At 43.3% G+C, this 23,360-nt stretch overlaps 1 protein-coding gene across 2 annotated transcripts in view; it reads left to right on the top strand.

Annotated features, from left to right (window-relative positions):
- Positions 1-3,170: 3,170 nt before the first annotated feature.
- vldlr (very low density lipoprotein receptor) overlaps positions 3,171-23,360 on the top strand; it is a 31,176-nt gene continuing 10,986 nt past the window's right edge. The window contains exons 1-10 of one of the 2 annotated variants that reach the window (XM_040197117.2): positions 3,171-3,811; positions 9,348-9,467; positions 11,108-11,230; positions 14,979-15,101; positions 16,690-16,898; positions 17,655-17,817; positions 18,305-18,427; positions 19,619-19,741; positions 21,254-21,373; positions 22,622-22,747. In XM_040197117.2, coding sequence (XP_040053051.2) covers positions 3,739-3,811; positions 9,348-9,467; positions 11,108-11,230; positions 14,979-15,101; positions 16,690-16,898; positions 17,655-17,817; positions 18,305-18,427; positions 19,619-19,741; positions 21,254-21,373; positions 22,622-22,747 — 1,303 coding nt within the window. In that variant the 5' untranslated portion in view covers positions 3,171-3,738. The remainder of the gene's footprint in view (positions 3,812-9,347; positions 9,468-11,107; positions 11,231-14,978; positions 15,102-16,689; positions 16,899-17,654; positions 17,818-18,304; positions 18,428-19,618; positions 19,742-21,253; positions 21,374-22,621; positions 22,748-23,360) is intronic. The other variant, XM_040197116.2, reaches the window with a different exon arrangement.

Here is a 23,360-nt window from a genome sequence, read left to right as displayed (position 1 = left end):
CGCAGCACGTTTCCAAACTGATCACGACTGAAATGCATGACGGGATTAGCAGGCTAAATATAGTCCACCCGTGCACTAATTAGACCTTGTGTTTATATAAGCAACCGTGTATTTTTCACTTTTATTCCACCGATACTTTTCCGTTTTTATCCACTCATAATTAAATTAAACTATATATTTTAGTGTTGTAGTTCCAATTATTGTAATCATGATGTACAAGCCTAGGGCTCATTTTGGACACGATAAATAGGTCTGGTGTTGTATTAAGTCTCGGCAGAAGCTTCCTTCCCTTCTCTGCCACCGCCTCAAAGGGCTAAGCAGAGAAAACGAAAAACGTCTTCAGAAACCAGGGCCTAATCTAGGCGTGATTAAATATGTGCTTGCAGCCAGAGGTGAAAGCACCGCGCAGCTTCCCAGTGAGCAGAGGAGGAAGCTGTTTGGTCTGAAGAAGTATTGATATCTGTGGACTGTGTGCAGTTCTCTGCCATAAAAGTGGCGCTTCACTTCAAAATGAGAACAAAACTAAGCTGTTGGACCTTGTTTTAGTTTGTTTTTTTCCATTGTTTTATATTAAATTACTCTCTATTTCTTTACCAAATCAACCATGGAGCTGTAGTTAACAAGAAGGCTCAGTAGCGGTTGAACTCAGGAGCTGCTGGTCCTGTTCTACTCCGCCATCATCCAGTCTATTCTCCAATCTTCCATCACTGTGTGGTTTGGATCAGCCACTAACCAGGACAGGAGCAGGTCTGCAGAGAGAATCATTGGCTCTAGTCTTCCCTCCACCCTGGACCCCTACAGCACCAGGGTCAGGAAAGGGCAGCAAAGGTCACTGCAGACCTTCACACCCTGGACACGACCCATTCAGACTCCTCCGCTCCGGTAAGCGCTACAGAGCACTGTACGGCAAAACCACCACACAATAAAAGCTGTTTCTCCCCTCAGGCCTCCTTATCAACATTTAATCACTCATACTGCACCTCCATTTGTACTAAATATCAATTTCATTGTTGGATTGGTCGTATATGTTTAAGTTATGTTCTTATCTGGTTATATATATGAGTATTAGATTTGGTTTAAGCGTGCAGCATATGGGAGTTGCATCTCTGGAAACGGTGCAATAGAAAGACGTATTATGTGATTCTGTAAAGCAGGAACATTTTGTATCGTTGGCCTTTTGCTGTGGAATAAAAATACCTCTGAACATCAGCAGCAGGGAAACCAAACTCCTTTCCGTTGGCCTCCCTTGTGTTTGCAGCCAGAGGGACCAATCCGGAGGTAAGCAGAGTCTGGCTCAGGAAGTGACAGGGCTTCACCACACTCACTGGGAAGACACACACAGACACACACAAGCTCGAATACATGTCACCGTGAAATGTGATGCGACCCCAGCAATAGAAGGCCGGCCCTCCTGGCGCCCAGTCGGCCTTTATAGGGAACACGCGGCCCTCCAGAGCCCGGTGGGCCGAGAGGCAGGACACTGAGGGCACAAACGTGACAACATGAATATATAATTCCATATATTTGTATCTATTGTGCATAGTTGGTAAATGTTTATACCTGTTTTAGTTTTTGTGTTTTTATATATTTTTGGTTGATGATTCTGGTTACAGTTTAACGTGCATGTTGGAGAAAAGTTGTTAAAACGGAACCATCTGGTACTGTAAATGTTCCCCTTGGGTTGTGACAGGTGTTAAAATTAAACTCTATCACCTTCAATCCCGTCTCAACGTGGCGGCGCTGAGCCAACAGCGTTTACCTGAGGGGCAACATTACATCATCCCAAATGTTTACCGAAGATACTGGCGGTGTTTTCAGTGTCTGGCAGGACTTCAACTTCACAGATGTAATAAATCAGACCACTGGATTGGATTTCACTGCCAGTTATGACACGCGCGCTGTTTGTGATCTGAACGCGCCGTCCGGCGTCACTGAGTTATGCTATGTTTACTGATCCATAACTGCATAACAATGAGTCGACTGCATCACACTCGACTCATTGTTCCTTCAAATCTCTTATTCCTCCCAGCAGGTAGAGGTGTTTATCCTGCGAATAGAAGGGGTGGATTTAGATGTCTTCACTGTTCAGGCACCTGCCAGTTCCTTTGCAAATAAGGATTTTCCACAGTTGTATTTTGTAAGAGACTGGATTTCCGACCCTTAGATCTGTCATCGTTGTGTGAGTGTTAAAGTGTGTGTGTGTTTTTGGAGGTGACTGCATGAAAGAGGTACTGAGGCAGAGAGAGACGGAGAGTTCCTCACACAGCATTTTACAGTAGTTTTTGTGTGTTTTTTTTTCCAGTGGATGTATAAATCTGGGACAGAGTGCGCCTTGGGGTGCATCAGCCGTCACTGAAGACGAGGCTTAATCCTCTTATAAGGACTGATGGCAGCCGATGAAACCTGGCAGATCGCAACCCTCTGGAAAATTCAAAAGGCCTGGTGATCAAAATGGGGATGAATGGCATCAGACAGACAGAAGGGAAGAAATGCAAGAGCTGAGATTGGTTACGAGATGTATGCTCTTTGAAAAAGGAAACATCTGCTCTCACAAAATGATCGGTGATAAAACCAAAAACTAGGCATATGGTTCTTTTGAACGGTTGGGTGTATTTTAATTCACTAGTTGCCAAAATGATAACTTGATCTTCTTTAGTGTTGACTTAATGGTGATGATTCTTTTTACGTGCATTTCAACTCCATACGTGGGACAATCTCGCTGTGATTGTCTCATTTTCTTCTCCCGTTGTGAAGATGCTGCGTCCTCAGCATCTTCTCCAGCTACGCCAAACATCCCGAGTGGGAACGTAATGACCAAAAGTCCTGTTCTACAGCAAAGTCAGAGCATCTTGCACTTATTGTAAGTCGCTTTGGATAAAAGCATCAGCTAAATGACATGTAATGTAATCTTCCATGTCCTGTAATTAACACTTCTGGTCACAGTGGCCACTGTTCAGCAAAACATAAGGCTTATTAAAGGTTATGTTCAGAATTGTGGATATTTCAGACATAAATCATCAAATGTAAATCAGATCATCTCTGCTGTGCCATCACAGTACAGTATTTTCTTCACAACGAATTGCACCTTTCTGGCTGAGGGTGATGTCATTTAAATGTAAATATAGAAATGTAAAAAGTCCCTTTTTGGTAGAAGCAGTTTAATCACGCACGTTGCAGTTGGTCCTCCATAAAAGGACAAAGCAGTGTAATCTAAATGTCAGAATGAATGTAGGCCATTATTGACCTACATTCCCCTTTCTTTGATCTCCCAACCGGAATAGAGTCCACGTCCTCGTGGCGCGCGGGCAGCGACGGGTTAACAACGTTCCAGGACGGGAAAAAACAAAACAACAACCCACACTGTGACGGGCTCCGTGCGCCGCCACTAACAGCCCGGTTACCGGGGACGCTCGTCACCGTCGACTCTCGCCGACCAACGGATCCGCGCGTGAGGGGAGGCGACGGGAGCCCGGACGGCCCCCCCCCGCGGCGCGCGGGTGTAGAGCGAGATTAAAAGGAGGGGGGCGCGTGGTCTGCGCGTCGGACACCTCCCTTCAGTTCTCACCGCTCCTCCTCCGACACGGTCGTGTTTCTGTGCGCGCTGCGGATCTGGGGGGGAGGTTTTTTTTTTTTTGGTTTCTGCGTCTGCGGGCTCTGCGTCGCGTGGTCTTTTTTTTTTACGCGTGAAGCGAACCGGATCAGAAGGCGAAGCAGGCCGACGCCAGAACGCCGCCAGAGATGATCACGTCCGCGCCCGGGATCCTGCTGCTGCCGATGCTAATATGTCTGCAGCGCTGCATTGACGTCCACGGTGAGCCTCCGGTTCTGTGTGTGTGTGTGTGTGTGTGTGTGTGTTACTGTGTGTGCGGGGGGGAAACACGCGGTGTGTATCCGCTGTGCACCTGCCTCGGCTGTTCACTGAAGGAACGACCGGGCTCTGCTGCACCTTGGGCCGGTCAACCTTTCATCTCTTCCCCGCAAAGGACCACCACCACCCCCCCCCCCCCTTCCCCCAAAGAACGTCTCAGAACTGGGACACGTCCTGCTTTGTTTCGGTCTGTAATGTATTTATAATGAACGCGTTCGTCCTTGTGTTTTTTTGTGTGTCTTTGCTCTGTTAATGAAAGCGGGATTAAGAGGCCCGTGTGGTTTGTGTCGCCTGCTGTTCAGCCGATTGTCGCCACTCATTAATGGTCAATTATCCCTTTAACATTAGTTTATATGACCCCCCCCCCCCCCCCACTGGAAACACTGACACGAATTAACACATGCTTCTGCTACTGTTACGCGTGACTTGGTGTCTCACTCACTTCCCGTGTGTTTCTCTAATGTATTTATTTATTCACGAGTGGAAGCCGGGAGGAGGGAAGCGGGGAATACGGAGGGTTACGGTGGGCTGATTAAAGCGCCTTCCGGGGTTGGTTGACGGACCGGCCCTGTGTAGTGTAGCAACAGCTGAGCGCGCGGAGGGGGAGGAGCCACGCGCGCAATTACCTGCCGCAGGTGATTCCAATGAGGGCCTAATTAAGTGGCCGAGGTTAATGTAGTATTCCCACCTGGTGGTAATTGACGAGCAGTTTGCAGAAATACTTCCTCTGTGATTTGTGAAACTATGGAAAATGATTTGTTTAGTCTGTGTATATTTCTCTGCTTTTACAAATGACTTCGGTATTTTTCTAAATCAAATATCTCTTGAATTGCACACTGTTGGTGTATGTGAAAACTAACTCCTGCTGTGAGATTCACCTTGTGTTATAATTCTAATCCCCTGATAAATAACTAATTTGCGCAGCCCTTCAGAAATCCTGGCACGTCCTTACCCAGAAGCAGGAAAGTTTAAAATTCATGTTTTACTTGATCCATTTAGCGATTGACTGTTACAGGACCAAGTCGCATCCTCAACCTTTTTATTTTTATGAGATTTTAGTTTGCTCCCACTTGCCCATTTTTTTTTTTTTTCTTTGTCCACTCCATTAAGTTTGCAATACCAATATGTAGAGCCGTCTTCGCTATGCTTAGTTGCCACCCTTGTGGAGGTTCCTTTCTGGGCAAAAATGCATACCTGAACACGACATCGGCATCGTTTGATTAGTCCGCTCGAGGCTGATTTCAGCAGCGCTAGAAGTTGGCAGGCAGGCTAAATTATGAAGAAGCTCAGAGACTGAGAGCTGTGTTGGATTTCTTGTGTGTTGCAGATATTTTTGTGTCTCGGATTCCTACCTACTGTGAAAAATGGCCTTTTTAGAGAAAACTGAACAAATTGTGGCGCTAGTAACGTGAGCACTCTCACCATAGCAGACACCCACCATCTCCTTTTCATTCTCTGCTTCATACCGCTTAATTTGCGTGTGTGACACACACACACACACAGAGAGATATTGTGTCACCCTATTTGAGCAAGATGTAACACAAATTAGATAGTGGCAAGAGCAGCAGCAATGCTGGCCTGATTAAAATGTATGTATTTTTCCTCCTCTGGTTACTGTGATACATGCTAGACACAGATCCTCTGCTGTATGTTTGGGGGGGGGGGGGTTGCTTGGTTCTTGACGTGTGCGTAGTGGTGGACAGAGGGAGGAGGAGTAGACTGCAACGGTTACTGGGTAAAATTGCATTACCGTGACCTCCAGTGTGACTGCATTTCTATTGTGCACAGTGATCCACTATTTTGGAGACTGGTTCATTGCAGCCAAACCGCTCTTGAATCTATGGTTTCAAACCCCGGGGACTAATTATCATGTAAAATGATCTGTGGTTTTTAAATTCACACCATTCGTGGCTGTATCAAGCTAATTGGCGATTTAAATAGTGTGTGTACTCTGGTCACTGTCTGCAAGTATTTGAGTCAAGATGAAAGTGTATTTGAAAAGGTATTGATGCTAGCACTGTTTTGCCGACTTCAATTTAATGCTGAAGCCGTCACTTGGCAGGGTGCATTTACCCAGGCAACAAATCAATGGGTTTTTGTAGAGACACTGAGCTAGTGACCCCAGAGATTACGCCCTTAAAGAAACAACACACTGTAAAGTGTGTACGTGGCTTTACATGTGGCAGCTTGTTTAATCAATCTCCTGTTTCCATTACTTGTGCAAACTGCAGTTGTAACAGCCTGGACTTCTGGATATAGATTTCCCAGGGAAACTGGTAAGTGGAGGCGAATGACTCTCAAACCGCTGCTGAACATTAAACCGTCCCAACTTGGTCTGCAACATGATGTAACTGGTAAAAATCGGTGCGGAAAGGGGGGGAAAAATATGATGCCGTCCACTGCATAACTTTTCAAGAGCACGCTTGCTGATTTAGTCTTTAATGAGAATTCTACTGTAGGGGAACGGACATCTTTGAATGATCCAAATATAACATGCACAGGATGGATAGCTTGACCCCTTGTTAGATATCCCATCCAGATATTGTCGGGATCTCAGATAGCTATTGAGTCTTAAGTCCAGTGACTTAAAATGACACTTCATTTTTGAATATATCAATGAACTACAAAGGATGCTACTGGAATTGATTGTAGTGTTTTGCAAAGTCAATTTCTGGTTTACCAACGCTAAACTATAAAGTTTGAGTATAACATTTTGGATTATTTGGGTAAAAGCTTTGCTAAATGGCTGTGTTGTCAACATTTTGAGAACACACTAGTTGGCTGGAATTGACTCTACAAAACTAACTGAATATAACTACAGTTAGATCTGAAATGCCTGCTTTTGCACGTACGATTCTTCTGTTTTTAATACGCTGATTTGTTTTTGTTAACAGAACTGATGTCACTGGGTGCCCAAGGCTCTTTTCATGATAATCGCTCACTCAGCATTAAATTTGCGTGCGCAAGGAGCATTGGTTCCGCCTGATTAGAAGGGTCAGCACTTTCATGGTTGTAAAATATTTTTCATTTAATGACTCATGACTGTTTTGTGTCTGGCTTTTCTAATGACGCTCAAGCGAACAGTTAAACCACGTAGATCTGAGATGTAAATGATCACTTTCACTCCATAGATGTGCTGAGTACACGTTTAAGAGGCATAGATGCGTTTGAACCTAGAACCAGCATGCAAACCGTATTTGACAACCTGTTTCCTTTCCATAGGAAATGGCTTATTTTTAGTTATCCAGCTTTATTGGAGGATAAAGAATTTGAATGGTTCTCGAATTTACAAAATGTACCACTAAATCACTACTTGCTGTCTACTATCAGCCCAGGACCTGGATAAGTATGACTTGTCATAGAACCCTCAACAGTTGCTTGACAAGGCCCATATTCCATTAACAGTGGGATACGTGGACCAAAAACTGTTCGCTGGCCTCAACAAAGGAGGGAGATGCTCTCGACCGACAGGAACTAAAGTAAGATCCTTCCACTGATCCAGTGGCTGATGTAATGGGAAGTAAGGCAATGCTAAAGAGACTTTGGTGGTACGATGGGTTAGGTTGAATAGATTGGCACAGTAGGCCCTCATCCAGCCAGCCAATGTATACATGATGCACAAAGCGCCGCAGTGAACTAAAGCAATAAAACTGACGCTCACAATCTGCAGATGATGTCATGCCAAGGTTGAAAGTGTTATGAATGCCATTCATTCAGTGCCTACATTGTAATTTGGTTTTGGCTTTCACTTTTGCTGAGGATCTAGATGAGCAGTTGATATTTGTTGCAGTAATGGAACTCGTTGCATTTGTTTACTGGTCACAGGGTCCCAATGAACTTTCTGCAGGCTTTTGTTTCTGAGCTTTGGAAGGAATCAACTCGTTTATGTCCCTCTCCCGTCTTCTAACGTTTTTGGTTTTTAGGGGTTTATGTTCACATGTTTCCCACAATGAAACCGCTGTGATCCATAGAGCTTTGTGGTGATTGAAAGGTCGGCACACTGCTCCGTAAGTTGACCTTGGCGTACAGCTGGTGTGTTCTCGGTTGAATGGAAGGCTGCAGGCTGTTGGCACTGATGGCTGGAAGTCTACCGCCGCCTGTGCTGCAACATGATTCCCTTTTTTTTTTTTTTTTTTTTTGTAGCGGACGTACTGGCCAACGGTCCATAAATACTGTACGCCGTTTGTGATTCAAAGTGGCTGCAGCTACATAGTTAGTAGAAGCAAAGCTATTTGCTGCTGGCTCACTTCAACGCTCCTCCGGTTCAAATGGAATAAAGAATGTTTCATTTTTTAAGGGACTGTTGACCCACTTAAACAACCAGAATAAAACTTAGGAAATACATTTTGGGAGAAAACATGTTTGTTGTGTCTCCTTGCGCCAAAGACTATTTACAGGCACCATGTGATCTGTAGTTGACCTCTTCAGTGGAAGTGATTTAGCTGTATCTGAACTCGTGGGGTTTCTTTCATCGCCATGTGCTGGCTGACCCACCCGGACAGACTCTCAGTGAGGACTGAAACAATAGTCAAGGTCAGACAGTAATTTAGGGACAGCTGCACTACAAAAGCTACCTTGTTGAAAATATTGACTGTTTAGTTTCTACAGTAGTTCTGTTTTTGTGTGAACCAGACTGAGGATTTGAATGTCGATGCTCTTTGACTAATGATTTGAGATTGACAATAGTTTGGCTTGACTGTTTTTACTGTATTCCTTCAATCTTCTAACAAGGGACTCTTATGTCCATATTAGGTTTTTCGGTCTTTGAATGCCAGCTCACCTCAGTTTGATCTGTTCCACCGATGGATAAATAGTTTTTCACATTGTAATGTAGTATCTCACTGTAAGCCTTTCTTCAAATCTTCTCATACTTGATGTCAAGCCATTACTCTAGAATAGGAATTTGAGAATAGGAAATTGTCACGTATTGCAGGTTTCCCCGTTTCCTTCACCTCACATTTCTGCGTCCTTCACACGACAGTTGAGCAGATGTCGGCCTGAAGTCATTTTCAGGACACTGACTTTTAGCTCCCCACTAAAATATTGATGTCGCGTCATTTTCAATTGCAAATTCAATCACTGGGCGTGTTCATACATTGGCGGTGTGTTTCTAAGTGCTCAAACACAGTGAGGGGATGATTTTTTATTTCCCCCTCCTGTGAAATGTGTTTAGCGATGACCTGAGATGTTTCAGCCTGTGAGCATTGATTTACACAAGTGGAGGTGGATTGAAGTTATTTCACCAGTCATTTGTTATCGTGGTTATTGACTGAGTTGCTGCTAAATTGTCGACAAGGACTTTGTGGACAAATGGGGCCGCTGCCTCTGGATGGCTGAGAGCTGCTCGGCTTGGCAGCTAGTTCATTTAACACCCCAGTCATAGCAACAAGCAAATGGCAAACCAATTGTAAATGTATACATTTCACTGTACAAGCACTGGCGTTTTCCTCACAGCCCCTGTGTTTGTCTTCCACTGCAGGTACAAAGACCGAATGTGAGGCCAGCCAGTTTCAGTGTGGAAACGGTCGCTGCATCCCCTCCGTGTGGCAGTGTGACGGAGACGAGGACTGCACCGATGGCAGCGACGAGGACTCCTGTGGTGAGATCACACACACACGTTCCTTCATTACCGCCAACTCACTTTGTTTGGTGAGTGCTTCCTACATACTTGCTGCTGAAACTCTTATGTTTGAGCAGTTGGTTTAGTTCAATTTCTTGAACTGAATTTCTTCTGGATTTTTTGATGTAATACAAACTGAACACCAGCGTCACCTTTTTAAATTCAGATGGGGAGCAGTTTGTGCTTTTCTTTTTGCGGATCAGTCTCTATTGGGATTGTGCCGCACGTGGACTGGAAATGTACCGTAGTAACACAGTGGTCTTTTATTGATAAACCATCAGTTTCATTGAGCTTGTTTTCCTAAGTGAACAATGTGTCAATTAAGTTGGAAATGGTGTCTGACTTGTGTCTTTTAAACCCTAGACTGATTCATTGTTTAAACGCTGTAAAAGTGTCTGTATGGACTGGCAGATATAATCAAGCACAAAATGCATTCAGTCTGAGAACCCACCATGTTCACTCGGCCTCATCAGACTTCCCAGCATCCCCTGGGACAGAATGACCTGATGATGGGAAGGTAGCAGAGCTAAATATGGATACCAGAGGTGTGTGTGAGACTGCGTGTCCAATAGATTTCGGGTCTTTCTCTAGTTTCTTTGGTCTCATCTATGTGGGTCACATGAGAGTGAGGCAGAACAGGGAAGGAAATGAGTGAGGATAAAGGAAGGGGTGAGGTGGTGGGGGTCTGTAATCGCTCTGCAATACTAGAGGAAGGAAGGAATCCGAAGCAGAAGACTCCTGATCGCATGCAGTTTCCTTCAGGAACTAATTGGAAGTTTCCATATCAGTGCCTAAAGGTTAAAGTAGTTTCTCAAACAGCAGCAGCAATTTAAGTGATTAGTCATATATATTTAGTAAGGTGCAAGTTTACACTAAAGGGCTTTTCCAAATGACTGACGTGATGGACAGAATGTGTCCTCCTCCGCCTGTAATCACTTTCACCCAATTCTACTCAAGCGTTGCTGCGCCTGGTATTCGCTCAGCGGGAGATCAGAGATGCTCTGACTTTCAACAGACGTGTGAATGATGAGAATCCAAATGAATTCTGCTGCTCGCTACTGTTGTCAAGCAAAACCCCAGTTCGCCCGAGACACGGAGGTGCTGTTAGTGGGGAGGTTTCTTTGTCTTATCGATGACTTAAAACCTAGTTGGCCATTTAATGTGCAGGGCTGTAAACATTGTTTATTTGCCTGTAGTTAATTTAGATGAACAAAGAACTCTCGGCCTTTGATGTAAAACACAAAGCTGAGCATGACTGTTTAACGGACTGAGAATCTTTGTTTTTCTTTGAAGCGCTGTGACGGTGTTTACAAAGATGTGGTGATAAATTTTGGTGCAAACGATATTGTCAAGGGTGTGGGTTTTTTTCAGTGAACGTTCTGAGGATTCTTTTGAATGGAAATGTGGAGTTTCTGCTGCTCTTAATCGGATTGCAACAAGTTATAAACGTATGACCTTTCACCTTATGTGAGCCGCAGTATTAATATTCCTGAGGTGTGGCAAGTATTGCTTAGTCTTTTCCCCCTTTTTCTTATTCAGGATGTGTTTCTTTAATGTATTACAGAACATGCGTGTCTGCTCCTCTCTGTATGACTCATTTATTTTCTCTCCCATTCCAGTTGGAAAAACGTGCGACGAGGTGGACTTTGTGTGTCACAACGGCCAATGTGTCCCCAAGCGATGGCACTGCGACGGGGAGCCAGACTGCGAGGACGGGTCAGACGAGAGCGTAGAAATCTGCCGTGAGTCTCTGGTTCCCTCTTTTATGAACACCGACACAACTCTTGTTTCTGTCAGTTTATTGTGAGGCACCTTGGTTACCGCAGCAGGCGTCTTGTATCATGCTAGTTTCCTGTTGCTACATGTACCAATACTAGTTTACAAAGACAGACTTGGAAACTAAGATAAAAAAGAAAAAGAAGATAAAATTTCATTGATATGCATTTTATAACATTTGTTATTTAGATTACTCGAGTGACTGTGTACAAAGGACTGTGTTCATCTGATCCGATGTGTTGAGCGGAGCTGCTTTTTTTTTAAAGATTCTCAATACTATTACTGATATTAATTTTAAGCTTTTTGCATGAGGCCAAAAACTAGAGGACGTTTTCAGCTGATTTTACGTAGCTGTCACGCGGTTTTCTTTCCGTAGCAGGAATTCAGAGAGGCACTTGAAAGCGCTGAAGTCTGGATCCCCTGTGAGCCACGCTGTCAAGTATAAAAGTTGTTTTCCATGGAAATACGGAGAGCCGCTGAGCTTTACGTGGCGCGGCTGTGATGTGAGGTCTTGCTGGTGCGCTTGTTGGAATCAAAGCGGCGAGCAAGTTATTTTGTTTTTGAGGGAGCATCTCCTGTTTGCGCTGCTGTGAAGACAAATGGACTGTGGCATCTCCTCAGGTAGAGATAAACCTCAGAGGGAAGATAAAAGCTCTTCATCAAATGCATGTGAGCATATCTTGATATTAATGCTTTCTTGTATCGTCCTGAAACCTGAAGCATTTCTTTATTGTCTCAAGTCAACTAAAGGTACTGTAAGTAAGTACTAAATCTCATGATAAAACAAATACCAGTGAAGGAGATGGATGGAATGGGCTCTTTGCAGGGTTGATGAGATGATTGCAAAGTCATTTTTGTAATGAAAGCATCTGTTTTTAACGATGCAGTCTTTAGTGCAAACTATTTCAGGAGTGGTTCTTCTTCAGTGCTCAGGCTTCTTTGTACCAGTTCAACGTAACTCTAATTGATTTGATGACAATATACAACAAAATTAAAATGTTTATACAAATGAGCCATAGTATAAGACAATGTGTCAACTTTTGTCTGACACTGTATAGATGCCTTTAACTGACTTTTGATTTCACCAATGAGCAGGTTCTAGGAGATCAACTTTCTTTTTCAAATTTATTTTTAGGTCAAACATGAGCCTCTATACAACATTTTGGAGAAAATAAACTTATTTAGGCTAACATGTCATCCTTGATATTGCATTGCGGGTTTTGGATTCCATAAACAAATGCTAAAACTTAATAGCTCATTAAAATACCTGGACTCAATGATTTATTTGTCATTAACTAATGTGGTATGTTTTTTAATCCGAGGAGGTCTTGTGTTTATTTTTGGAGCAGCACCAGCAGGAGTTTAGCTTCCTGACATGCAATGAGACTTCACTTTGGAGATCAAATACAAAGCTAATCCAAGCGTTGTGAAGTGGAACCAGTGTCATTTGCTAAAGAGTGTGTGTGTGTGTGTGTGTGTGTGTGTGTCGCGGTTTTCAGAGCTGTTTTTCCCTGACGTGTGTCAACACAGCAGGTTGAGTGCACAAAGTTGAAAACGAGGCAAAAATAAATGCTTTCCCGACAAACAACCTTTTTAGTTGTCGCGAATCCCTCCTGCACTTTTAGATGGGATCTATTTGCAGTGCAGTTTGTCGACTTGTAAACAGTTATTCAAAGCCGTTTGCAGTGTCTGGTTGACTCACCTGGGTTTTACTGTGAGAAAGATACAATGAGTACTAGAATTAGTATCTGGTGGCTAAGCGGTATTAATGAATAAGATGACGAGTGTGCTCAAAGCCTTGCAGAGGAATTGGTATTCTCCTTGAACGCCTCTGATCAGTGAGACACTGCTGACTACCTAATTGGAGCCGTTTGTCTCATAAAAGTCCTCGGGGATGAGCTGATAAACCATACTACTTTTGATAAGGCTTTTATGAGTTCAACAATGGCAATATAAATGTGAGCAGTGACTTCTCCCAGCACTACAGAGTAAGATTTATTTACTCAATTTCCTGCAGTCTTTCCCAGCTGAAATTGTGCATCTCAATTTGTAAATGTAACTTAGAGCGTTTTACGTAACTGACATGGAATTATTATTACATTATTCTCATTAAGTTGCCTGCTGAGAATTTGATTGACTGACTGCTGTGGCCCTTTGCTTTCTCAAGAGTCCACTTTCTCACGTGGGTCTGTGCTCGTGTAGATTAAAGGGTAACTCGAGGTCATGTTTTTGTGTATTTTAAGAACGCGTGTAACTTCATGCAGTGGCGTACGTGCAGTTGAGCCCAGCTAATGTAGCCGTTATATTGCTCCACTGTTTGATCAGCTGCTACACATGACTTGGCAGCTGGGTTTGGAATCTGAAGCGCGCGTTGGGGGGGGGCAGCGTGTGCGTGTGTGGAGGACTCGTGGTCATGTGCACGTGTGTTGTGTTGCAGGATGACGTTGGCCTCCAGCTGTGTTCACTTAGCCGTTAATAGAAACTCAAGCTGCATGCAACCAACAAAGTCTAGTTTAAACCTGGACGGTCTTGTTTGCAAATTGTCCTTTTGACTTTTATATTTTGCTTACGGTATACTTTGAATAGGTTTTGCATTCCTTTCTGACTCCTCCTTTTTTTTTAAGGTTTGAGTCGGGAATTGACGTTGGTAGATCGAACAGCTGGCGTGAACTTCAGTGAGTCGTGACCTGCAAAGACGTCGTGCCGTCGTCACGTTCCACTCGGCCACAACGGTCGCTCGTATAATCCGTTTAATGATTTGTTCTTTGGCTGGAAAAGGACACGCACATAGACTTGATTAGTTTGCTTTTCACTAGAAAACCCAACTTTTTAGATTCAATGGCTTTGAGCAGGAGGAGTTTGAAAACAAAAGCCGCTTCGCAATCACGTTCCGTGACGAAATATGAAATTGTGTAAGGTAATCGTTGAGCAGGTGAAACCACTACATGTGTGACATTGAGCATGCACTTAAAACCGATCATGACCGTCTGATGCACAGAAGGTGGTCTGTGGTGTCGTACATTTACTTGGTTGTACACCGAACTACATCCTCATAGTAAATTATTCCTGCAGCTGTTGGAGCTACTTTTCTATTCACCTTCATGTAGTGCTCCATTGAGCTGCTCTCATCAGTGCGTCCTGTTATCTGTGCCTCGCTACTCGTTATCTCCCTGCAGTGTACCATCGCAGAGATGAGAAGCAACTTGGTCTGCAATTGGATGGAAACTGCATTGTGGGCTGAATATGTATGCAGAGATAAAGTGTTTGGTAACTAAGGCTTGAGTTTAACCTCCAGCTGACTTATCGTGAAGATTGAGTGTTTCCCTGTAATCTGTAAACTATGTCCTTTCGGACATTTTACTACCTTTACTGAAGAGAAACTACGGAGTTGTGTTAATGGAAACCTTGAGTGCTGTATTAACCCAAGTGAGGACTTAACGGACTCATCACTTTCTTTGTGATCGGTAACTCGTTGCTTATCACTAATCATCCGTCTGGGGGGAATCAAATCAAAGAACCGCTTTAGTTGGTCAAAACTCACGCTACATTTTTCAGCGTTTCATGTGAAACCCAGCCGGCTTTTCTATAAATGGATAAAACGTTGATGTACTCAACCAATCCCTCGTAGCAAATAGTCTTGCTCTAGTAGCCAATGCATTTCGTTTTGGTAAAGATTGACAAAATCAAACTTAATTTTGTTTCTTCTCCATGCAGACATGAGGACGTGTCGTGTGAACGAGTTCAGCTGCGGCGCCGGCTCCACTCAGTGCATCCCTGTCTTCTGGAAATGTGACGGCGAGAAGGACTGTGACAACGGCGAGGACGAGGTCAACTGTGGTAGGTAGACGAGCGCACACTGACTGCAGAGTCTCTATCGGCATGGAGAATAATTCTTTCCTTCGCGGCCCACATACTGTAGGTGTGCTAGCAGGGCACTGGGAGGCCAAGCTGAGCCTTCTGCCAGCGCCCGGCCTGCAGTTTAGAAGATAAATGTGTTTGGTTTAGTCCCTGTTTACCAGACAAACTGCTGTTAAATACCATGATGGTAATTGCAGTATGAAAGTTAAAGATTTCTCACTAAACGGCAAAGGTTATGCCACTTAGTTTATATCTTCTGGCTTTGCTTATCTAGAAAGAACTGTGATAAGGGCGGCCAGTGTCCTGTTATTTATACTTTGGCTTGTTTGTGCAGACCAGACATTTCTATTGGAAGACGAGCACTCGAAGGCAAAGACGTGTGGTGACCTACGATGTGGTCACATGTAAACACTGCAGCATAAATGCACAAAGCCTTTTGCACGGAGCTGTCCCTGGACAAACTAAAATAACTGTCTGACAAAACTGGACTGCAGCTTGTAGCAGGCGGGTAAATTGTCCATCTAATTTGTAAGTAAGGAGTAACATTTTTCCTGCACCTCCCTCCAGATGAGCAATAACATTTTCAAAAGGAGAAAATCACATTTTTAGAAAAGAAAAACGATCGCTATTTTACTTTAATTGATTACATAAGATTGCTGCTGATGCTGGAAAATATAAATCTCTTCAATGAATATGACGTAACATGTCACTGATTTGGTACAAGGAGTTTTGCTATAGTCTTAAACGCTACGTATATTTTAATACTACAGCAGGAGGAGATGATTGGCATCTTTGCTGCCTAAGGCGTTAATCAGTGTAATCCAGTTAAAATTATTTTATTTACCAGAAAGGTCGTACACACACACCAGCGTCTGATGCATAGAACGCACTTTTAATACTACAATACAATTGTGTGCTGAAGCCTTTCATTTCTCATCCCAAACAATAATAATCTGCTCCGACCATTCTTCAGTCTTTGGCCATCTGCAGGCTGGTAGTGTCCTGACATCTGCTAAACCCAATAAATTTATCTGATGCCAAATGGTGAACACTCTTCACTGCTTCGCCATCCAACCGAAGTACGCGTCGGATTACTCAACCTCTGAATTATGCATTAGAACCGCAGGCTTGTGTGCTGCTAGTTTGTGCAAACGCATGACGCGAAGCTTAAACAAACTCTTTTGGGTTCTTTTCAGGCTGTTTTGAAGTGATGTAATTGATGTTGCAACTGGAACTTATCATTTGCTTCACTTGTTTTGTGACTGACGATTCACAGCAACTAAGCAATTTTTTTTTTTTTTTTTTAAACAAATCTGGCGAAGTCGGGCGGACGCAGAACGACCCGTTGTGCTGCAAAGATTCAAATAAAAATTCTGATCAATGCAAGCCTCTGCCTTATACCTGTAGTGTTGTATTCTAGTACACATGATATCTAGAAAAGCTGTGCTATTGTATATTCAAGTTTTAAGCTGTATAAAAGATGATCCGTTACACCTACGACCAGACTGACGTTGAGCTTGTTGTGAATAAGCCCATTTCTCTTCTCGTCCCCTTTATCGGCCGCCAGGCAACGTCACCTGTGCTCCAAACGAGTTCACGTGCGCCAGCGGGCGCTGCATCTCCAGTAACTTTGTGTGCAACGGTGAGGACGACTGCGGCGACGGCTCGGACGAGGTGGCGTGCGCGCCGTCCTCCTGCGGCCCCAGTGAGTTCCAGTGTGGAAACTCCTCTTGCATCCCGGCCAGCTGGGTGTGTGACGACGACGTCGACTGCCAGGTGAGAGGACGTTTTTGTGGACCATTTAGACGGCAAAATTCTGCGGCGGCTGAACGGTGACGATCACTGATGCACAAGAGTTGCATGACAACAAGGGCCTCTAGTTTTTAACTTCTTCATCTCCTAGTCTCAAGTCTGCACTCAAGACTTCCGTGAGAGCAATGACTTAAGTGGATGTTTTTTCTGACTGTACAGTTTAAAGTTGAGACTCAAGCGGTCTCAGGAATTGACTGTAACTCATGGTACATTGCTGTCATTTGAATAGGATCCACACATACAAATGTATATTGCTTGAATAATACAAAGATTGACATTGTCAGACCTAATTGTTTTTTAAAATGCATAATCATAAAATCGAGTAAAAATGAATCGAATGAAAAATGTGTCCTTCCAGACTCTAAAGACTAGGATATGAAATATCATCTCGTTTTAATAAAATACTTGCGGCTGGCAGCACACAGACGCCCTCTGTATTAAACTAGTGTTCCATTATTGGCACACATACCGGTCCTGAAAGTTTAATCCTCACAGCAGTCTTGTTCAGTCAATTCTATCACGTTTTTGCACCCGTTAATTGGCTGTGTTATCACTGACCGCCTTGAAGGACAATTAAAAACCCACTGTACATTTTCACTGGTCAGTTTTGTTTATTGCTAAGACACATTGGCGGGGAAAACGCATTCAGCAATTGATTATGTTCTTTAAAATGACAACCTTTTTTAAAAGATTAAATCTGATCGTCTTTGTCCCCTGAAGGACCAGTCTGATGAGTCTCCGTCTCGTTGCGGCCGCCACCCGACGCCACCGGCCAAGTGTTCGTCCAGTGAGATGCAGTGCGGCTCAGGGGAGTGTATTCACAAGAAGTGGCGGTGTGATGGAGACCCTGACTGCAAGGACGGGAGCGACGAAGCCAACTGCCGTATGTGCAAATGTCCCATTTCACATCATAACCACTTGACTGTCACCACTGCAGAGTTAAGTTACTACTGAAAATAAGATACTGATGATGGCTAAGTGAATCGGTGATGGACGTCCACACAAAATAATGGATTAAATTCAGTCTCTCGTGTATTTGTACACTTACAATTTGCATTAAATGAAACGTGTAAAATGACATATCAGCCTTAAGGAAAAGTTCAGTATTGACGGGTTTGAATTGAAACTGAAGGTATTCAGCCGTTAAAAACCGAGTAAATCGAAAGTACAGCAAATAATTAATCAATTCATATTCAACTATATTTCTGTCTAGTGATCTATGTATAAGTACGGTGTAGACTGCAGAGCTGTCAGTGCCGTAGAACCCAGAGTTTGATATCCAGCCAGCGGTTAAGTGTGTGTGTGTGTGTGTGTGTGTGTATTATGCACCAGCTTCATGTGTAACCAAAGTGTACGTGTGTCCTTTGCAGCCGTACGCAGTTGTGGAGCGGATCAATTCCGATGTGATGATGCCAACTGCATCCTGGGCAGCAAACAGTGTAACGGCCTCCGAGACTGCGCCGATGGATCAGACGAAGTCAACTGCAAAAACAGTATGTGCCGTGTGTGTAGTGTGTGTGTGTGTGTGTGTGTGTGTGTGTGTGCGCGCGCAGCTTTACTTTCATTTGCACATCGTTGGGTAAAGAACATTTTTACTTTCACGCTCTGAGTTCAGTCAATCATTATTTTCCATTTGTTTTAAAATGGATGCATATGGAATGCTACTACTGGTATTTTACTGCTGGTATGGAGTTCATTCCAGACAACATAGCCACAAATGTGTGTGTGTGTGTGTGTGTGTGTGTGTGTGTGGCGCTCTTCTGAGCTACAGTCTAGTCTCTATCGGCATGCTGAGGAAATTAAAAGGCTTTGGAGAACTTGTCTCCACCCACTCTCACCTGCAGGGCAGAGTTGTTAAGAGTCTGTTAACTAACACGATGCAGAAACTCTAACGTTTCATAATCTGTTTTTCTTCTCTCGGCTGCGTTTCTTTTTTTACGTTCTCCCTCAGGCTGTCCTGAGGTTCAGAAGCAGAGTGAGTGTATCTTTAGTGCGCTGTAGATACCGTGCACACGTTTCTGCCTTTTGCAGTATGTGAAGACTAAAGAGAAAACCTCACAATCTACCTCTGCTTGCGCTCTGATACAAAAGCAGAGTTAAAAGGCTTTTTCAAACAATCCAATGCTTTTATTTTTGTGTGCTGATCCAGAAAGAAAAACTCTTAACTCGTTTCCTTGAGCTTGTTCTTGTTCCAGAAGCAGAAATCCTTTCTTTGAAAAACGCTCTTTAAAAGATACAAGTTTGTTGCACAGTCTCACTAAGGGCTGAACAATTACATGTTGGCGAAGCTCTAAACATAACCTATAAATGCAACCTACACCCTTTTTTTTTTTTTCACACATTCAAGGGTTGAAATATTCTGCTGACGTTCATGTGGAATTGACGTTTGGAGCTGACAACCCGACAGGGATTCCTATTTTGGAGAGTGCAGCTGATTGTGTGAGGGCGCGTTTGTTAGTCGGATGGGCTCAATACTGCATGTATGTCTTTTGTTGCATATGCAATAATGGATCTGTTGCTCAATTAGCGAAGTTTAGCATAAATTTTAGCTGCATCGGCGAATGTAGAAGTTTGAGAGATTACATTGGAAGCGCTTCATGTGATAACATTTTGAGGAAGGATTTCACATGTTGCATGAAAGCCGTTTCTCCCAGTAATGTGTAAGTCTTTGCATCTCTCCCCAGTGACCCAGTGTAACGGACCAGAGAAGTTCAAGTGTCGCAGCGGGGAGTGTATCGAGATGAGCAAAGTGTGCAACAAGGCCCGAGACTGTCCCGACTGGAGCGACGAACCCATCAAGGAATGCAGTGAGTAAAAAAAAGGCAAAGATGTAGTCAGAAACGTCAAATCTCTACTTCAGCATAATGTGGAAAATGTACACAATCTCCTCATATCTGATATTGAGCAACTTCAGTTTTTATGACTCGGGTCGATTACATTTTGGGTTGTCCTTGTGTCCGTCCCCTTAACGTGGTATGTGAGGAGCGCCCGTAGGGATTTTCTTCTACTTCCAATCTATTTGAACTGAAAGATAAACTGATCAGACTGACCTCATAGAACACTGTTTAAGTGGCACCAATGTCTGTCCACATGTCCCCATTTCATTCCATCAGACATGGATGTGAGCTGCTACTCTGAGGCACAACAACACAAGGTGGAAAATGCCGGTGGTTCATTCTTTTACCAACAGCCTCCGAATCAAGGGAGTAGGCACAACTTGTGCACAAAACAAGGTTTTTCCTTTCGTTTAGTATCGAAAAAAAAACCCAGATTTGCTTTGTGCATGCGCTGGAATAATTAGGAAAACGTCAGTGTGTTGACGGCTCCTGAAGACGTGTTGCCACAATGAAATAGTCTGGTTTTGTTGCATTGTGCAGAGAAGCCGTTCCTGCGCTTCCACAGCAAATCTTTGTTTGAAGACAAACCGTAGATTATTAAACTTTCCCAACAAAGTGGCAGAACACATGACTGATCGACGTGTTTGATTATTGTGATCTAATATAATGGAGTTTGTTCAACTAAAAAGTTCCTTGTTTGGGCTTTGAATAACCCAGTGTTCGACAAGTGACATTTGCTGATTAGTCAGGCTTGCAGCGCTGCTCTAAATGTCAGCAACATGAACTGGAAATGTTTAGAATCGTCTCCTCAGAATCCTGATTCTCTGCATTGGTTGTTCCACCAAAGAGACAACTTGCCTTTCAGTTGGTCCTAATGTCCTTTCTCATTGGGCATGAAAGTGTCCATACCTGGAAGTCTTGTTTGCTTTACTCTGATTTTGATATAAAGTTCAGCTAATCCTAACTAATAATACTTAAGAATTCTTTCATAAACGCAAGAAGTGAAGTGATAATGCGTTCCACTATCTGAATACCAAACTAAATCTAAATGGTACTGCAGTTCAATCACAGGAAATTAGTGATATATTATGTAAATTAACAATTTAATGAATCAAATGGCAAAATTATTTGATTTCTAAGTGAATTGTTGTCTGATGGTGATGTGTTGACTTTAAAATATTTGCACTGGCTGCTTTCTCTTCCTTGTTAAAGGAAATGGCCACCGACTAAAATTATGCATCTTGGTAGAGAATAAATGTAATTGTTCTGACTCTTATTGAGACATAAAATGTTAACTCTTTAACCCACACCTCATCCCTGTATTATCGCTCTCGTTACTTTCCAATCTGTTGCGCCCTGTCAGTCTCTCTCACTGTTAATGTGTATCTGACTGGACTGTTGAAGATGGTCCCCAGTTTGTGTTGAGTTTGTGTTGCTTGACAGTTTCCGCTGCAACTAAGCAGTTTCCTTCCTGCGCTTCAGATCACAACGAGTGTCTCCTGAACAACGGCGGCTGCTCTCACATCTGCAAAGACATGGCGATTGGTTTTGAGTGTGACTGCACACCTGGACTTCAGCTCATTGACCACAAGACCTGCGGCGGTAGGTGGTCTTTATGTGTATCTGGATATTTATGGGTAACTTTGCATTATTGTGACCTTACTGAAAGATTTGTTTGCATTATGAACAAAACATCAGCCGCCTGGTGCTGATTAAGTGGTTCACACTTTGCTTTTAAAATGAGTCTTTAGTGATCACAAGTGGAACTTGACGCATGTTTTGATTCTTTCGTTCAGTAGTTTATTCATTTGGTATGTTTACCTTTTGGCTTACTTGTGAACACAGTTTAGTGGGATTCAGAACACCACTCTCCTTAATTTTATATATTTACAAATGGTTGCTCACTGTGCTTTTGTTTCAAAGTGGCCATAAACCCCAATTATAATAAACGATCAAACTGATAAACATTATTCAAACCTAAGTTCTGGATGTTTTGAAAAGAAACTGGATTTGGGAGGCTGAAGCTACATTATATTTGTCTTGCTTAGAAATCCCATCCAACCGGCAGCGTCTGCTGTACTGAGGACTGGTTCTCACTTGCTTGTACATTGTTTTGCACTTCTGGCTTCACAAGGATTGTGGTTGCAATGTTTTTATGTTTGTTCTGAAGTACAAATCCTGTTGGCACTTGTCTGACCGTTTTGTTATTGAGCCAGTGTTTGCTTGAAGCATTGCTTTGGATATTGGGCATGTGCATCTCCCGTCTGGAATGATTCACACAATCTAATCCCAGGTATAGACTAATTAGTTAAACTCCCTCAAACGTGTATTTTCTACGGGGAGCAGCTTGTTGCTAAAGAGCGATGGTGGCAAGCAATCACCGTTGGCTCACAATTTCCTCCAATAAGCATCTCTGGCATGTTGTCCTCTACAAAGCCGCTGATCCTTCAGTCAATCCGGAGTAAACCCTGCATTGGTCGCCAGTCAATTGCAGGGCTGAAAAACACAATTCCCATCCACACACCTAGAGGCCATTTGGAGTCGGCGATCGAACCCCCAGAGCATTTCATTGGACTGTGAGGAAGCCGGAGAACCCACACTGAGAACATGCGCTCCTCACACAGAAAGGCCACTGTGCGGAGTAGAACCCAGCACTTCTTGATGTGAGGCAACCATGATAACACCACACCCCTGGGCCGCTTTAGTGTTCAATAGATCTTTCTCTGCATGAAAGCTGTGATGACCGAATGGGTCAATTTGAGCAGACCCGATAATTTGACATGTTGGACACCAGCTGTGTTCCCTCGGTTTTCTCCTTCATCCTCGTCTTCGGTTTCTCTCCGTGTGCAGACATCAATGAGTGTCTGAATCCCGGCATCTGCAGTCAGATCTGCATCAACCTGAAGGGCGGATACAAGTGCGAATGTCACAACGGCTACCAGATGGATCCGACAACCGGCGTCTGCAAAGCTGTCGGTGAGACAATTTCTGCCTGAAAGGACTATAAATTGCTTTTGGTTTGTCGCAGGCTTCAAAAAGATCCAAATTATATGGTACAAAAATATATTGATACGCCTTTTTATAATGGGTAATGGTAGGTAGACAAAACATAATGTGTCTTCGAACTGAAAGCGATTAAAACCTGGGCTGCTGTATTTCACAGATTTACATTTCTGTTAAAATGTGGATGAGTATTTGAGGGAGATCTGAATGAGCATCTTATCAAAAACGTACACTTGAGTAACGGAGGAAACGGCAAATTGTGTATTTAGTAGAAATATTCTTGTATATTGCTACCGGCTTCATACTCAAAGGAGTTAAGCTTGAGATAATAGTTCATATTCTAAAAACTGCTTTGAAAATATGGAAAAGTCAATGTGAGAAATTTGCAGAAATAAACCTCATATCTAGAGTGTATTTTTAAATGATGGAATGCATTTAAATGTCGTCAGAAAGATCTAGTAGTTCAGCCGCTGTAGATCTTCTCGCCTGGGGATCACATCTAAAAGTTGTGACTGTCTCCGTGAGAACGAGTTGCATCTTGAAGCCCGCTTGACCTTCTCAGTGGTTTTTATTTTATTTATTCATT

This window comes from Gasterosteus aculeatus, chromosome 14 (genome assembly GCF_964276395.1).
Source record: "Gasterosteus aculeatus chromosome 14, fGasAcu3.hap1.1, whole genome shotgun sequence".
Classification (NCBI taxonomy): Eukaryota; Metazoa; Chordata; class Actinopteri; order Perciformes; family Gasterosteidae; genus Gasterosteus; species Gasterosteus aculeatus.
Note: the sequence above shows the minus strand (reverse complement) of the source record. Positions and strands in the feature narration are given on the sequence as shown.